General features: G+C 45.3%; 1 protein-coding gene across 2 annotated transcripts in view; it reads left to right on the top strand.

Annotated features, from left to right (window-relative positions):
- SLC9A2 (solute carrier family 9 member A2) overlaps positions 1 to 18287 on the top strand; it is an 87005-nt gene that overhangs the window by 44915 nt on the left and 23803 nt on the right. For both annotated transcript variants that reach the window (XM_043918497.1, XM_043918496.1), the window contains exons 4-5: positions 7538 to 7755; positions 9083 to 9285. In XM_043918497.1, the coding sequence (XP_043774432.1) occupies positions 7538 to 7755; positions 9083 to 9285 (421 nt within the window). The remainder of the gene's footprint in view (positions 1 to 7537; positions 7756 to 9082; positions 9286 to 18287) is intronic.

Below are 18287 nucleotides of genomic sequence, written 5' to 3'. Positions count from 1 at the left end.
TTCTCATCAAACCAAGGTCACAGACTTTGGGCTTTCTGTCTCTACAACCTCGTCCCTATAAACAGAGATCTACCCTGCCAGCCCCAGGCAGAAGAAATTTTGAGGGAAGGACTGTGATTGGCCCAGGGATTTGGAGAACTGTGATTGGATCAGCCTGTGTCTCATGACCAGCTGACGGTATGAGAAATAGAGTCTGTTAGCAGAAGAAAGCAGTGAGAGTAAAACCCACTGGGAGAGATGGCCATTTCCATCTCTGTTGATTATACGTCGTTAAGGGAAGCTCAATCCTTGATAATAAAACATATAAATAATACAGTGGGGTGGGGCTGGTGATACTGTTGAAGCCTCAGTGATGAAGAGAAGGGCATTCTGGGGAGAGACAGAAGGCTCCCAGGTGAAGCGCCCACCTACACATAAGAACTGAGTCTAGGGTGATAAGAGAGGCACATGTCTACTTTTCTTTTTTATTGAAGTGCAGTTGATTTGCAATGTTGTGTTAGTTTCTACTGTACAGTGAAGTGACTCAGTTATACATATATACATATTTCAGTTATCTATCTATCTATATATATTTATTTCTTTTCAGATTCTTTTCCATTATGGTTTATTACAGGATATTGAATATAGTCCCCTGTGCTTTACAGTCAGACCTTATTATTTATCCATCCTATATATGATAGTTCGCATCTGGTAATCCCAACCTCTTCATACGATCATCTCTAGTTCCATCCGTGTCGCTGCAGATGGCATTAGTTCATTCTTTTTTGTGGCTGGGCAGTATTCCATTATATATATGGACAACAGCTTATTTATCCATTCATCTGTTGATGGGCACTTAGGTTGCTTCCATATCTAAGCTATTTAGTAGTCCAGCTTAATCATATACGATAGGACCTGGTTGTTTATCCATCCTATATATAAAAGTTTGCATCTGCGAATCCCAAACTCCCACTCTGTCCTTTCCCCACCCCCAGCAGATGCCTAGTCTTGGCCTGTGTTTTTCTGTAGACACTCGGGAGCCTTTGGAAACTGTAAGCAGGGAGGTTACTCGCTCTTTTTTTTGCTTTCTAGTGAATCCATGATTGGAGAGCTTCTAAACCCTTTTACACCATCCCTCAGGACACTGATAATGTTTGAATAATCCTCTGTGTATAATCAAAGCTGTGGTTTTTCCAGTAGTCATGTATGGATGTGAGAGTTGGACCATAAAGAAGTCTGAGCATTGAAGAAGAACTGATGTTTTCAAATTGTGGTGCTGGAGAAAACGCTGGAGAGTCCCCTGGACTGCAAGGAGATCAAACCAGTCAATCCTAAAGGAAATCAAACCTGAATATTCATTGGAAGGACTGATGCTGAAGCTGAAGCTCCAATACGTTGGCCACCTGGTGTGAAGAGCCAACTCATTGGAAAAAACCCTGATGCTGGGAAAGACTGAGGGCAGGAGGAGAAAGGGTCTTCAGAGGGTAAGATGGTTAGATAGCATCACTGACTCAATGGACATGAATTTGAGCAAACTCCAGGAGATAGTGAAGGACAGGGAAGCCTGACAATTGAACAACAACAAGAACTGCGGTGGAAGCTAGAAGGCAGGGCCTCAGGCTTGCTGGATGCCTCGGGATGAGGACTCTGTCCAGGCAGGAGGGTGGGAACGTGTGTCCAGCAGCAGAGCGAAAGTGCCTGCATACTAGTCTAGGCAAGAGAAGGTGGGAATGCACACCCGGATGCAAATCATGAATATTGTGAGAAGGGAAGGGAAAACAGGTGGCAAAGCGAAATTAAATCCACCACAGTCCTCACATCTCATGTGAACCCTTGTTTCCACTCTCCAATAGATCTTCAAATAACAGGATTCAAGTGTCAGCTCTTTTTCTCTTTCGTTTTTCCTCCTCTGAACCTTCTTCCTCGGCTCCCTTGGTTTCCTCAAACTTTGATGTATTTTGGAATCCCCTGAGAAGGTTGCTATGGATACAGAATCCCAGGACCCCACCGGAGATTCTGAGTCCATAGGTCTCAGATGGGGGTCTTGGCATTTGCGTTTTTTTCCAAGGACTACTCAGAATCATGTGGTCAACAAGCTACACTTTTAGAAATAATTCTCGGCTACTAGTGTGAGGAGCAGGAGGACTTCCAGAATGTGGCAGCCTCCGATGAGGGTCTCAGTGTTCCCAGGTTAAATCCTGGGAACACTCTACTCTGCCTGTTCACTGGTGCAGGGTTGTCACATAGCAGCTGATTCTCATACCTGCCTGCAACCCTCTCCCAATGTCCACCAGGTGTTCTCCAGCTGGAAAACTTTAATTCCATCATCGTGATCTTGGTCCAATCTTTCTGTCACTCATGCCTTCATCAGCAGTCCTCAACTAGAGTCAGTGGACACCGCGGGTCCCTTGATGCCTTGTATTTCATATCATACTTTTGACAATGAGCTGTGGCCTCTTATGTGTTTTTGCACAAAACCATGATTGCTTTGTGTGTGTTAAGTCACTGCAATCGTCTCTAACTCTTTGTGAGCCTATGGACCATGGCCCACCAGGCTCCTCTGTCCGTGGGATTCTCCAGGCAAGAATACTGGAGCAGGTTGCCATTTCCTCCTCCAGGAGACCTTGACCCAGGGACCAAACTTTAGGAGCCAGAAAATGAACTATAAATAATAGTTGAACACATCCAAAGGAGAAAAATACAAAAGATGTGGAAAATCCGTGAAATGGACAAGAATTCATGAATACCAAACATCTATATTTGTTGGAATTCATTTCATTTTGAAATTTTAAGAAAGGTTGTTCAGTTTTTGTGGTTGGATATTTATTTGCAAAACTTTTTTTTTTCTTTTCATTTCCTCATGTGTCAAACTCACTCTCTCTGGGTTGTCAGGTTTACTGGAAGAGGCGATCCGTTATATAGTAATTTGTGCCCTGGAATAATTAATTTACCTCACATGAGTGAGTACTTTATTCTGAGAACTTGCAGTGTACCCTGAGTCATCGCAGACCTGGCTTTAATCAGTGCAGAGAAAGCTTGTTAATTGTCCCTCGTCTTTGCTAATGCTTGGCTCTGATTAGTGAAGCAGGCTTTTATGTTTGATGAAGACTTTATGGAGAATATGCAACTGTTGTTTGGGCTGTCTTTTCCTGCAACTGAATCCATACATTTTAAGATCACACACAGACATGGCATGGACACCAGAGACTTTTGCAACATCCTTTCTATCAGTTCAATTCTAATTCTAAACAGGTCTCCCAATGTTGCAACTGACATTAGAGAACTGATCACTCTTGAAAGACATAAAAGCGTTTGTATTCATAAAGTGAATGAACTGAGTCATGGCTACACAATATGTAGGTAAACACAGATAAGGTGTGTACGTATTTTATCTTCGTAACCAGAAGTTTGCCTTCACCACCCACCATCTGTATGGATGCCTTTCTCTTTGGTTCTACAGTTGCCAACTGCCTAGTGAAGGATTCTGGGTCTCCATTAAGCTAGACTCAGCCAGCAGCTTCCTGGTGCCTCAGATGAAAGAATCCACCTGCAAGGCAGAAGATCAGGATTAGTCCCTGGGTTGGGAAGATCCCCTGGAGAAGGAAATGGCAATCCAGTCCAATATTCTTACCTGGGAAATCCCATGGAAAGAGGAGCCTACCCAGATACAATCCATGGGGCCGTAAAGAGTTGGACATGACTGAGTGGCTAACACTTTCACTTTCAGCCAGCAGCAGGTGAAGATACACGTGGTACCACTGCGTGCAGGGAGCCAAGGTGGAGGAAGATGGCCAACCCCTGCTTGAGAGTGTGCATGCTGGTGGAAAGGAAGTGAACATTGTTTCATTGACCACCAGGGTGGAGGCATGGAGTACAATAAAGGAAAAAAGTGTTGGTTGGAGTTTTCTAGTCAGAAAATAGTCCAGTGACAGATTATCAGAATAGAAAGTCTGTTTTCTCCCTGAAGACTGTTGAGATAGTATTAGCTGGCCCGAAAGTTTTCTATACTGCATTGAGAGTGGGACAGGGATGAAGAAAAAAAAAATCTCAACTGCTGGTGAATCTAAAAACCACTCGTTATCATGCTTTAGCTTCTCCATCTCTAAATTGGTAAAAATCACCCTGCAGTTATGTTAAACCCTAGTATGGATTTAACAAAGCAGAGGGCACTGGTGAATTCTGTATGTACCTTCCCTCCACGTAGTCACATGGAATAGAACCTAACACCCGTTCAAAGGAGGACCTGTTTGGGGAGATTATATGGACCAAGTGCTGCAGTGGATTTTGAAAACCAACAACCATTGTGGGAAAGAAGGTGACTGTAGTCTCTAGGTCGTGCCCCTCCAGATCTGTCCTGCACATGTACTTAAGATTTCTTTCTAAAACACAGAACTGTCGATGACACCCCACCAGTCCCATGAATTGAGAATATACTAACGAGGTCCCAGGCACTGTGATAAGCATTGATGACACTGTTTCCCCCATGAAGCTTCCAGCTGGGTTGTGGAGATAAACTTTAATTATATGGTTGAAGATATAATCTCATGTTTTCCCCTCCAGCCTATAGAATAGGCTCCTAAGCATCACATATTCAATATAAGAGTGTCACGTGTCCTTGTTGTTGTTCAGTCGCTAAGTCATGTCCGACTCTGCGACCCCATGGACTTCAGCACACTAGCCTTCCCTGTTCTTCACCATCTCCCAGAATTGGCTCAAACTCATGTCCATTGAGTCAGTGATGCTATCAAAACATCTCATCCTCTGTTGCCCCCTTCTCCTCCTGCCTTCAATGTTTCCCAGCATCAGGGTCTTTTTCAATGATTTGGCTCTTCGCATCAGGTGGCCAAAGAATTGGAGCTTCAGCTTCCGTATCAGTCCTTCCAATGAACACCTAGGACTGATCTCCTTTACGATTGACTGGTTGGATCTCCTTGCAGTCCAAGGGACTCTCCAGAGTTTTCTCCAACACCACAGTTCAAAAGCATCAGTTCTTCTGTGCTCAGCCCTCTTTATGGTCCAACTCTCACATCTGTACGTGAGTACTGGAAAAACCATAGCTTTGACTGTAGGGATCTTTGTCAGCAAAGTGGTGTCTCTGCTTTTTCATCCACTGTCTAGGTTTGTCATGTGTGTGCCTCCCTAATTAGAGGGAGACTAGTGCTGCAATCCATGGGGTTGCAAACAGTCAGACTCGACTGAGCAACAACAACAAAGCTCATTTGTAGTTTTGAGTACATAGGGTGGTATTGAAGGGGAGGTGGTTTGACTGGCTTAGAGCACCCTATGTCAAAAAAAGACCCCTGTTTGCAGTGAAATACCTCCTGTATTTTGTTTGAGAGGTTCTGTGCATTAACCTGTATGTGACAGACTAGAAAGTGACCCTTGGAACACTCGTCCCCAGCCTGAATAGTGCATCATAAAGATGTCCACGTTTCCCAAACAAGGGCGCGTGGGCCCTGGGTCTCTGATACCTGCCAAGGCTGTTTCTCACCCTGGAGGATCACACCTGTGCTGGTCGGAGGCAGTGTGGAGTTACAGGGAGGTGTCTAGCAGACAGAAGCCTCACTCGGTGTCATGTTAAGGACACAAAGCAATGGAAAATGATCCTGTGAACACTCATGTAAAATTCATGGGTTTTTTTTTTTTTTATTCCTACAGCATAGCTGTAGTTTTCAATAATTTCTGAATAGAAATTTTTGTTAAATCGCTCCCTGAATGAACTAAAGATTGCTTTTCGCCTGTGTGGTTTATATTTTTCCCAGTGAATGAATGTGAGCATGATCTCAGAGGGAAATAAATACCATGTTCACAGGACAACTTTCTTTAACCTCTTAAAAATCACTTCTTGACTGATAAAGAAAAAATCCAAATCCAAGCGGGACTGAGGGAAATAGGGTTAGTATGAGACAAGTAGGGGCTTCAGTTCTATGTTGTTATTTAGTCGCTAAGTCGTGTCCTACTCTTTGCAACCCTGCAGACTGTAGTCTGCTGTTCTTCTCTGTCCATGGGATTTCCCAGGCAAGAATACTGGAATGGGTTGCCGTTCCCTCCTCCAGAGAATCTTTCTGACCTAGAGATGGAACCCCACATCTTCTTCAGTGGCAGGAGTGTTCTTTACCGCTGAGGCACTGGTGGCTTCTTCAATTCTGTAGCTGATGGTTTATTATTAAAAATGAAAGTGATTGGATACTTAAGTTGCTTCCACATTTTGGCCATTGTAAATAGTGCTGCAGTGAACACTCGGGTGTATCTTTTTGATTTGTGGTTTTCTCTCAATATATGCCTGGGAATGGGATTGTTTGATCATACAGCCACTCTATTGTTAGTATTTTGAGGAACCTCCTTACTGTTGTCCATAGTGGCTGCACTGATTTATGTTCCCAACGACAGGGTGGGAGTGTTCGCATTTCTCCACACCCTCTCCAGCATTTATTGTTTGTAAATTTTTTGATGATGTCCATTCTGATGGGTGTGAGATGATAACTTCATTGTAGTCTAGATTTGCATTTCTCTAGAAATTAGTGATGTTGAGCATCTTTTCATGTGCCTCTTGGCCATCTTTATGTTTTATTTACTCCAATAAAAATTTTTTAAAAAATTCTATACAACCAACAAGGACCTACTGTATAGCACAGGTACCTCTGCACAATATTATGTAACAACCTAAATGGGAAAAGAATTTGAAAAAGAAGATGTACACATATACGTATAGCTGAATCACTTTTTACACCTGAAACTAACACCACAATGTTAATCAATTATACTCCAATACAAAATAGAAAGTTAAAAGCGTACAGGTCAAGAAAAAGGAGCATAAAGAGCTCTGTAGTCCCAGAGTTTTGGAAATGTGGGGAAAACAAGCAAAACAGTTTCCTTCCTTTTAGAATTTTCAGAGCCTATGAATACATTTTGAATTTTCCAGAAGTGAATATTATAGATAAGCATTGGGTTGGTCTAAAAGTTCATTCAGATTTTTTTCCATGAGATGTTAATGGAAAAACTTGAACAAACTTTTGGGCCAACGCAATAGAAATGAGAACCAGAAGTAAGGCATCAGAGTCACAATGAATGAGTAGGTCCAGGAGATTCAGGATGAGGGACAGAAGATGCCTGGTGAGCAGACAAATGGTGAGGGGCACTGAGGATGTGCAAAGAGAAGTCCAGTGTGACCAGTTTCAAATTTAGGATTTTAGGCAATAGTGTAGCATTTGGGGCACTAGAGGAAAAAAGAAGATGGAACTGGCTTTATAGGAAGATAATGGGCTTTGAATTTATTAGGAGCTTGTTTTATTTGTGATGTTGGCAGACTAGCTGATGTACTGATGTCCACATCCAGAGACTTGAAAGCTGGGCAGAGCCAAGTTGGAGCCTTGGATATTGATGAAGACTTCCAGAAATAATAGGGTTTCCAAGGATGCAAATTACAGTCACTTACAAAAATCAATCAGTGATGTAGTTGTGGGCGGAAGGGTAGAGCCAGCCTCATCAGCTACCTGCTGACTCATATTCTGATTGGGACCATTATCCTTTTTAAATAGAAGCTAATCTCTTCTTGCAGAATCACGGCTTGTGCGATGACCATGAATAAGTACGTGGAAGAGAACGTGTCTCAGAAATCCTACACGACCATCAAGTATTTCATGAAAATGCTAAGCAGCGTCAGCGAGACCCTGATCTTCATCTTCATGGGCGTGTCCACTGTGGGGAAGAACCACGAGTGGAACTGGGCCTTCGTCTGCTTCACCCTGGCCTTCTGCCTGATCTGGAGGGCGCTGGGTAATGAGCACGTGTCTCCTCCATGGGCCTGGGAGTCTGGCACAGAAGCACTGGTCCTTCCTTCTTTCCCTCTGCTTTGTGGCTGCTCTTGTTACTTCCCTTCATCTTAGGTTCTTGTCTTTCTTATCTCCTTCCTCCAGCTCCTCCTCTTCCTCCTTATTCTCCATGTCCTCCTCCTCCTTCTTTCCCTGCATCCTGACATGTTCTTTTCTTCCTGGAGTATTTTTATGCCTTTGCTTTAAGTGGAATTAACTGCTCTTGGTGTCTCTGATTCCACGTTCTCACTCACTGTCTTGGAACAACACAGGTCCCAGAACCCGGTGATGTGAGCCAGGATAGGAAAGAGCTTCTTCTGAAATACAGAAGGTCCCCTGCGTGGGAACTAATTTGGTTCAAAGAGCATGTTCATACTTCCAATTTGTTAGTAAGTCCGACAAAGTTAGCCTAGATACCCAACTAATACAATCGGCTATATGGTACTGTCCTGGAATAGATTTATGATACTTTGCACACAAACAGTACTAATAAGAAAACTAACAAACACAAAAAATAAAGAGAAGATTTTTAATCTTACTGTACCTTAAAAAGTATAGTAGCAACAATACAGCTGCTGGCATCCAGGGGCTGGCATCAAGTGAATAGGCACGAAGAGTTACTTCCTGGAGGAAGGAGAGGAGGTGGGAGATGGTAGAGCTGAAGGATCATCAGCAACAGGAGACGGAGGGCGAGCTGCAACTTCACTCATGCCTGACATTGAAGGCACATGTTCTGGCTCCTTACTGTGTTCAATTCTGTGCACCCTCTTGAAAAAAGATTGTGTAATGTCTAGGTGGTAGCTCTTTTTATCATAGGTGTCATAGGTGACATCCTGGGCTTAAGATGAAGACGCTATACTGTTGTACTCTACAGAGTTGTTGTTGTTTAGTGGCTCAGTCATGTCTGACTCTGCGACCCCATGGCCTGTAGCCTGCCAGGCTCCTCTGTCCATGGGATGACCCAGGCAAGAATACTGGAGTGGGTTGCCATTTCTTCCTCCAAGGGATCTTCCCAATCAGGGAAGCCACGTGGGAAGCCCACTCTGTAGAGTCCTGTAAAGTACAAAACCACAGCCTCTTGTGTGACAAGTCACAGTGCATGCCAGACAAGTGAACTGATTTATGCGGTTAGACACGGTGGCAAATGTGCACATCTTTGAAAAGTTCGAAACTTGAAAGTTCCTGTGTTGGGGACTTAACTGTACTTTGCCCTGAAACAGAAAACATGTCTTCCTGTTCCCGTGTCCTGGCCTGACACATGCTGTTCCCTTCGGTTTTGTTTTCCTTCTCAGGTGTCTTCGTCCTAACTCAGGTCATTAACTGGTTCCGGACGATTCCCCTGACCTTCAAGGACCAGTTCATCATTGCCTACGGGGGACTCCGGGGGGCCATCTGCTTCGCGCTGGTGTTTCTCCTTCCATCCTCCGTGTTTCCCCGGAAGAAGTTATTCATCACGGCAGCAATCGTGGTCATATTCTTCACTGTCTTCATCCTGGTGAGTAGAGCTCTGTCTCCCAGCAAAGTCCCTCCTTTTACCAGGAGGAAAAAGGGTCACTTGGAGGGTCATCCTGAACTTCTCTCATAGGACGCCATGTTGCTGAGGTGTCTTGAGGCTTTGGTGGGCTTCCCTGTTGGCTCAGTGGTAAAGAACTCACCTGCCAATGCAGGAGATGTGGATTTGATCCTTGGATTGGGACCATCCCCTGGAGGAGGAAATGGCAACCCACTCCTCCAGTATTCTTGCCTGGAGAATCCCATGGACAGAGGAGCCTGCGGGGCTATGAAGAAGAAATGAAAGTTGCTCAGTCATGTCCAACTCTTTGTGACCCCGTGGAGAGTCCATGGAACTCTCCAGGCCTCTAGTCTGTGGGAGTTGGGCACGACTTAGTGACTTGACAACAGCAACAACTTGAGGCTTTGGTCATTAGGGCAGGAGAGAGACAGTCTTTCATCAGGTCACTGGATTGTGCAGCAGTCTCAGAGAGTCCAGTTGGTCACTTGGCCAGCACAGAAGAATTGCTATTTAAGGAAACAGCCATGTGAGCTGAGCTTCCTCCTGGAAACTTATGAACTGCACTTGCTAATCCTTGGCGTTTGTCTCCCTGGCTGACCTCGTAAAGGTGCTTGTTAGTGCTAGCTATGCTGTGACCTTCCAGCAGCTCCGGGACATAGGTTCACTGTAGAGCTGTGCGTGGAACGGAGGGAGGGCCGAGTGCACGTTTAACATGGGGAGGGGCAGAGACGGTGGTAGGGGGGCATGGGCCTGAGCCAGGGTCCTGACTCTGCAAGTTAACCAGCCTCTAGTTTAATCATCTGAGCGGCTTTCACTCTGGGCTTCCCTGGTGGCTCAGCTGGTGAAGAATCTGCCAACAACGCGGGAGACCTGGGTTCAATCCCTGGGTTGGGAAGATCCCCTGGAGAAGGGAATGGCTACCCACTCAGTATTCTGGCCTGGAGAATTCCATGGACTGTATAGTCCATGGGGTCACAAAGAGCCGGACACAACTGGGCAACTTTCACTTTATGTTAATCATCCAGCCCTTAAGAGATTCTATTTTGTGGATATTCATTTAGAAAATCGGAGAAGGAAATGGCAAATCACTCTAGTATTCTTGCCCAGAGAATCCCATGACAGAGGAGTCTGGTAGGCTACAGTCCATGGGGTTGCGAAGAGTCGGACACCACTGAGTGACTGACATACACACGTTTAGAAAATATGCCTTGGGCTCCTGCTGTGTGCCGGACAGAGCTCTGGGCTTTTAGAATCCAAGAGTGAGCAAAATATCCAGAAATATCCCCAACCCTGTGGAGGTTCTGTTCCAGGGAAAGTCAGTCTAGTAGGTGAGGCAATGAGAGTCTATGAGAAGGTGAAAGATGGTGGACTGTAAGAGACAGTAGGGGGTTCCCTGGTGGTGGTGGCTCACTGGTAAAGAATCTGTTAACGAAGGAGACACAGGTTGGATCCCTGATCCAGGAAGTTCCCACATGCCACAGAGCAGCTAAGCCCATGTGCCACAGCTATTAAGCCTGTGCTCCAGAGCCTGGGAGCCACAACTACTGAGCTCATGTGCCGCAGCCACTGAAGTCTGAGTGCTCTAAAGCCTGTGCTCCACGGCAAGAGAAGACGCTGCATTGAGAAGCCTGTGCACTGTAACTAGAGAGTAGCCCCCAGTCACCGCAGCTAGAGAAGGCCCATGCACAGCAGCAAGACCCAGTGCAGTCAAAAAGAAGTAAATAATCATTAAAAAAAGAAAAGAAAGAAACAGTGGGCCTCGGGCCAGGGGATGGGGAACAGGGTTATAATTCTCGATTGAATAGTCATAGACGGCAACGATGAGAAACATGGTATTTGAATAAAGGTTTGCAGGAGGTAAAGGGGTTGGCTAAGCTGAAGGACATTCCAGGCAAAGGGGGCTAAAGATGAAGATCTGAAGACAGTGTGGTAGATCTGAAGCTACATGGCCCACGTGGCTGGGGGGTAGTGCGGTGTGGGATGCAGGAAGCGAGGGAGGGTCTGGGGTCCTGGGTCATGTGGGGTCGGGCGGGCTGGTGTCAGGACATGGGCTCCTCTCCAGGTGAAATGGAAGCAGCATGGGAACTTTGGTGATGCTGTGGGTGTGCTTCACCTTATAAGAGCATCCCACCGGCCGCTGTGGGGCGGGACGGTGAAGATGAGCCGGTCTGGTGGGGAATGGGGTGGGGAGCAGTGCAGCCAGTCAGCAGCCAAGGCAGAAGGATGGCGGCCGGGTGGCGAAAGGGCTGGGGTCCTGGGATGACTTCTGAAGCTGGAATCTGCAGGACCCCCCTGGTGGGTTTGGTGTGGGGTGGTGGAAAAAGGAGCCGTGAGGGACCGAGCTATTGTAAGGACCGACTGGCCCCACGTGAGAAGAGGTGCTGTGGGTGGTGGGCTGGAAGCCCACTTTCCAGCACTCAAGGTTGGGGGCTGTGAGACCTGCGGGTGGGGGTGATGAACAGGAGTGTGGGGTACCTGAGCCTGGCATCCAGGAAGGAGCTGGGTCAGCAGCACAGGGCTGGGATCCACAGCTGGGAAGCTGGAAGTGGTCACCAAGGGGGTGAAAATCCATTGAGGAAACCAAGAGAGGACCAGTAACTGGGCTCTGGGGCAGCCCAGCCGTGAGACCCTGGGAGGAGACGAAGCAGCCGAGAGGACCGAGGAAGGGTGATGAGTGACACCATAAGAAAACCAGGAGATGTTTTGTTTGATTTTTTAAAAAAATATTTTGTTTACCAGGTAGTCATGGAATGCTTTCTAGGTGCCTGACTCAGATGTAAGCGCCTTTGATGTTAGCTCTTTAAATCCTCATAACTGTTCTAAGGCACAAACTCTGGGACGAATCACTGTCTTTGTTCCCATTTCATAGACAGGGAAGCTGAGGCACTGCAACCCAGGTGAAGACCTTCCCCCAGGTTTACACAGCCAGGAAAAGGTGGCGCGGGGGGGGTCGAGACCAGTTTGGTCTTAACTCTGAATAAAGGGCCTGCAGGACTTCTCTGGTGGTTCAGTGGTTAAGACTCTTGGCTTCCAGTACAGGAGGTGTGGGTTCCATTGCTGGTCAGTGAGCTAAGATCCCACCTGCCTCATGGCCAAAATACCAAAGCGTAAAACAGAGACAATATTGTAATAGATTCATAAAAACTTTAAAAATGGTCCATGTTAAAAAAAAATCCTTAAAAATAAAGAAATAAAGTACCTGGTAGAGTGGCCAGTGCAGAGTGAGTATATTATATGTCCTCCTATTTCTTCTCCTTCTAGTTACCGCTCCACGTAGCGGTTCATCCTTCACTCACTCATGCCTGCCAACACTGTGGACGGTAGTTTGTCCAGTCTAAGGAATCCTGGGGAGGGAGGAAGGAAGGAAGCCTGGGGAGACCCTTCCCGAGTGGAGAAGTGGCCCCTGTCCCCCAAGGTCCTTGTCACCAGCATCTTTGCCATGCAGTGCCCTCCAGTGGCTTCTTCCTTGTTGTGTTGGGCGCTAGACGAGGGCTATCTAGGTGCATGATCTCATTTCATCCTCCAGACCAGCCCTGGTGAAGGAGGCCAGCGGTTCCCCCAGCTGAGGACGCTCAGGCTCAGAGAGGGAAAGCGAGCTGATCAGGGCACAGGTTGGTGAGTGATGGAAGCTGGGGGTGAGCCCAGGACCCTATCTCCAGAGACAGGCTCAGAACCTTGGGGCTCTGCTGACCCCTGAGAGAAGACAGTCTTTGCCAGGTTATGGCTAGGTATAGCTCAGTTGATTAACAAACTCATTGGGTTCAGACATCCCGGGTTGCTTAGAGCTCCTGTCCTAAATGCAGGGAGACAGCATGGAGCCTCTGGGTGGAGAGAAGCGGAGACCCTGTCTCCATCTTCTCACAGTGTCTTTACAGGAACCTTGGGACAAGCATCCAAGTGGCTGCTCTCAGAGTAGGGGGGAGATGATGCTGTGAAATGAATCCATTTTTAAAAGATATATATATTATTTTTAATTGGAGGGCGACTGCTCTACAATATTGCATTGTTTTCTGCTATGTATCAACATGAATCACCTATAGGTCTGTGTACGTCCCCTCCCTCTTGAGCCTCCCTGCCTCCCCCCACCCCATCCCACCCCTCTGGGTTGTCGCAGAGCTCTGGGTTTGAGCTCCCTGCATCATACAGCAAATTCGCACTGGCTCTCTGTTTTAAATATGGTGACATATATTGAATCCATTTGTGTAACTTTCTGTTTTGTATCAGAGTATACTTGATTAACAGTGTTGTGCTAGCTTCAGGCGTGCGGCAAAGTGATTCGGTTACACACATAACTCTTTTCTAAACGATGCTTAATATTACAGAACAGCCTAAGTAGGAAAGGAATTTGAAAAAGAAAGTGAATCCATTTTGCCTTGAGCCTTTTAATGTTGCAGCAGCAGCTTAGGGCAGAGTGGCTGAGGGGACAAGTCAGACCAAGGGTGTCACTCTCCTCCTCTTCCCAAGCCTGCTGCTCTGTCCTTACGCCCCACCGGAAGCTCTGGCCAGGCTGAGTCAGTGCTCTGGACTCCTCTCCTCACTCTCAGAGCTCAAGGTGTCATGTCTGAGTCTCAAATGCAAAAATAGAACCGTGTCAGTTTAGAGCAAGTAGCAGCCGGGTCGTTTGAAGATAAATCTATCAGCTCTTATTATCTACACAAATGTCCACAGTGTAAAAACAGCCCCCTGCCCCAATACCATGGGTGTGGGCTTTGTAAAATGAAATAAAAAAGGCTGAATAAAAAGATGTAATCCGAGAGAGGACACACAAAATGCAGGCTCAGATTTTAGATACTATTGAATAGGTCGGACAGGTGTAGAATTGCACTTCTACAATCAGAACAGACATCAATAGGAAAAAGAAAAATGCTGCAATAAATTTATATTTATTCAATGTTGCTCATTGAATGTGTGTGCATAGGTGGTTAATATAAGGTATTATTATTACACTCTGGGTATTTTGGCTTTTTTGGAATTGGAGCTCAACCAAAAGATACAAGTGAGGGTTTGATTCCCCATGTTAGAAGACTGTGCATCCACTTTGAATGAAGACCATGTATATCAATAGTTAACACTGATTAAAAAGTTTTTAATGTGTCAAGTTGAAAAAGAGCAGTGTGTCTGTAAATAAGTTCATTGTGGAAGCGATAAATTAGGAGTTTAGAATTAACATATATTGAAGGACTGATGCTGAAGCTGAAACTTCAGTACTCTGGCCAACTCATGCGAAGAGTTGACTCATTGGATGATCCTGATGCTGGGATAGATTGGGGGCAGGAGGAGAAGGGGATGACAGAGGATGAGATGGTTGGATGGCACCACCAACTCGATGGACATGGGTTTGAGTAGACTCCGGGAGTTGGTGATGGACAGGAAGGCCTGGCGTGCTGCGATTCATGGGGTCACAAAGAGTCGGACATGACTGAGCAACTGAACTGACTGACTGATGTATATAAAATAGATTATCAATAAGGAACTACTGTATAACACAGGAACACTACTCAATACTTTGTAATAACCCATGTGGGAAAAGAACCTGAAAAAGAATAGGTATACATAAATGCATAATGGGAACACTTTGCTGTATGCCTGAAAACAGCACAGCGTCGTAAATCAACTGTGCTGTGCTGGGCTCAGTCGTGTCTGACTCTTTGAGGCTCCATGGACTGCCAGACTCCTCTGTCTATGCGATTCTCCAGGCAAGAATACTGGACTGGGTTGCCTTTCCCTTCTCCAGAGGATCTTCCTGACCCAGGGATTGAACCCAAATTGCAGGCAGACTCTTTACCATCTGAGCCAGAACATTGAATGAGTAAACAATTCTGATTGCTCGTATGTGTACATTCAGTTTCATTTAAATGAGGTTGGTGATGGCATAGACAATATAAGCTGTCTCTCTGGTTTTCAAATGATCATGCAGATCCAGCAGTGGCAAGTGCAGGTTTTGGAGTAAAGCTGTTTTGGATCGGTGTTCTAACAGCCTCCATGAGCCTCTGTTTGCTTTGCTGTAAGATCTGAGTCATGGAATCCCTCCCAGGCAGTACGGAGGAAATATGTATGTAAACACAATACCTGATGCAGTGTTTAACCTGGGGATTTTCTCTGTCTTCATCATAACATTAAGTAAAATATTAAAAGACAGGAAAACTCAACTCCTTTCAAAGTATTTTAGAGCCCAATAATTATTAATCAGTTAGTCCTTATAATTATAGAGCAGATTGTCACAATTCTGGAAATTCATTCAGTTATTAACTAGAAGTCCATCAAGGAGCACGGTTGACTGGAATTACAAGAATGGGGTCTCCTTTTGCCTCCATAGGAGGCTGGTTTTGTAACTGGCTGTTAAGTCATTGTCTGGAACTGTGAGGTACCTGGATTTGCAAGTTCACAGGCTCCTCCTTGAATACTTCTATGATTGTCACCCTACTTACCCCTGGGGTAAGTAGGATTTATTTATTATTCTAAAATAAACTCTGTGTGTGCAACTGTATTTATGATCTCTCTGATCAAACTTGGAATGTAAGAAAGCTTTATACAGGATAGCATGATCGTAATATTTTTTAATGAATGAAAACAGTTTCTTCAAGTTGTTCAGGAAGTTGCCTGCTAAATCAGCAAAGAAATATAAAGCCATACCCACCCACCCCCATCACAGCCCCCTCTTTTTTTTCATATGAAATTTAATTCCAAAGAAAACAAAAGAAAGTTCTTCCTAAAGAACAAACGCGGAGAATGCACCGTGTTTAATCAGACAGCAGTTCCTTTTTCTTTCCCACTTTGCTGCGAGGGGGGGGAGAGTGAGGGTTTGAGGGTGGGCAGAAAGCAGCGATGGCACGCGGGTGCCTGCTAAGTCGCTCAGTCGTGTCCGACTCTTTGTGACCCCATGGACTGCAGCCCACCAGGCTCCTCTGTCCATAGGATTCTCCAGGCAAGAACACTGAAGTGGGCTGCTATTTCCTCCTCCAGGGGATCTTCCCGACCCAGGGATCAAAATCCTGTGTCCTTTGTCTCCTGCTTTGGCAGGTGGTTTCTTTACCACTAGAGTCATCTGGGAACCCCAGGGGAAAAATAAACCTCACTGCGCTGATGTTCCCTGGGACCGCTGCGTAACCATTCCTCTCTGCCAGGCCTGGCTCTGGGGTGTTGTGTTTATTGCGCCAAAGCTGCATGAAAGTATGAAAATTTAACTTATGCTTTGTAAATATTAAATATGTCTTTCAGTGGTTTGTTGGAAAACTAAGGGATTTCTTTATTTTTTAATCCACATGGCTAGACATAAAATGAACATACACAAATTCATCCCATTTGGAAATTAAAAACGAAAACATAAACACCTACAGAAGACTAATGAAAAATAGAGAGAGACTATATATAATACTAGAATATGTGTGCTAGGTGCGTGCTAAGTTGATTCAGTTGTGTCCAACTCTTTGTGACCTTATGGGCTGTAGCCTGCCAGGCTTCTGTAGCCCGTCAGACCTGGGTTTGATCCCTGGGTTGGGAAGATCCCCTGGAGAAGGAAAAAGCTACCCACTCCAGTATTCTGGCCTGGAGAATTCCATGAACTACAGTCCATGGGGTCGCAAAGAGTCAGACATGACTGAGTGACTTTCACTTTCACTTTGAACTGCAAGGAGATCAAATCAGCCCATCCTAAAGGAAATCAACCCTGAATATTCATTGGAAGGACTGATGCTGAAGCTTGAAGCTCCAATACTTTGACCACCTGATGTGACGAACCAACTCACTGGAAAGACCTTGATTCTGGGAAAGATTGAGGGCAAGAGGAGAAGGGGCTGACAGAGGATGAGATGGTTGGATGGCATCACCAACTCAATGGACATGAGTTTGAGCAAGCTCTGGGAGATGGTGATGGACAGGGAAGCACACTAGGCTTGGTGTGCTGCAGTCCATGGAATCCAAACGAGTTGGACATGACTTAGCGACTGAACAACAACCACAATCAGCTATACTCCAATATAAAATAAAAAATAAAGTTAGGGAGTGAATAAAAGATGCAATGTTCCATTGCATCTCATCAATACTTTATTGTTATAAATATAAAACACTGCCTTATTATTAACTGAATGGATGCTGGTAGATAAAAGCATATGAAACAGCACTTTATGTACTGAGAACACACTCTATCATTCCCCTAGAGCTATTATTAACCTTGAGGCTTCATGGAATCTGAAACTCATGAAATCACCCATCACTTCAAACCACGTGCTGATACCTATTTTCAATTGCATAAGTTAAAAATGGCAGATTATGTGTTGATTGAAAAATGGTTGTTACCTCCTGTGTTATTTCAAAGTGGCAGATGGAAATGCAGGTAGAACCCAAGGTGTGTCTTATTCCAGGTTTGCTTGAAATCATTCATGCTTTAGAAAATTAAAGCTGAAAAATGCTTGAAGCTGGATTGATGGAACAAAATTAACGACCTCCTTTAAAATTTCTGTGCCTCACAGTTTATATTATCAAGTGAAAGTGTTAGTCGCAAAGATGTGTCCCACTCTGTGGGACAACCCCGGGGTCTGTGGCCTGCCAGGCTCCTCCATCCATGGGATTTCCCAGGCAGTCATCTGGAGCGGGTAATCATTCCCTTCTCCAGGGGATCTTCCTGACCCAGGGATGGAGCCTGGGTCTCCAGCATTGCAGGCAGATTGTTTACTGTCTGAGCCACCAAGGAAAGACTTAAAGATGTGCAGAGAGATGAAATAGCAATCAAATTTGTGTCAGGGAGCATCCCTTAACATAGTCACCCCTTCCCCAAGTCCAGTGACCCCATGAATTCCTCATGCCCTGTGGTAGCAGCCATCTGCCAACCAGGCGAGTAACTTGGGGATCCTCTTTGACCCCACATCCTCACCCCTTCCTCCCCCTGGCCTATTTTAGTATCCATATCACATAATTTTAAACATATTAGCTGAGAGTTTATCTTGGTAGCTGTAAGTTCACCACCATTCTCTTTTGTCTAAATTTTT

Source organism: Cervus elaphus, chromosome 11, assembly GCF_910594005.1.
Source record: "Cervus elaphus chromosome 11, mCerEla1.1, whole genome shotgun sequence".
Lineage (NCBI taxonomy): Eukaryota > Metazoa > Chordata > Mammalia > Artiodactyla > Cervidae > Cervus > Cervus elaphus.
Note: the sequence above shows the minus strand (reverse complement) of the source record. Positions and strands in the feature narration are given on the sequence as shown.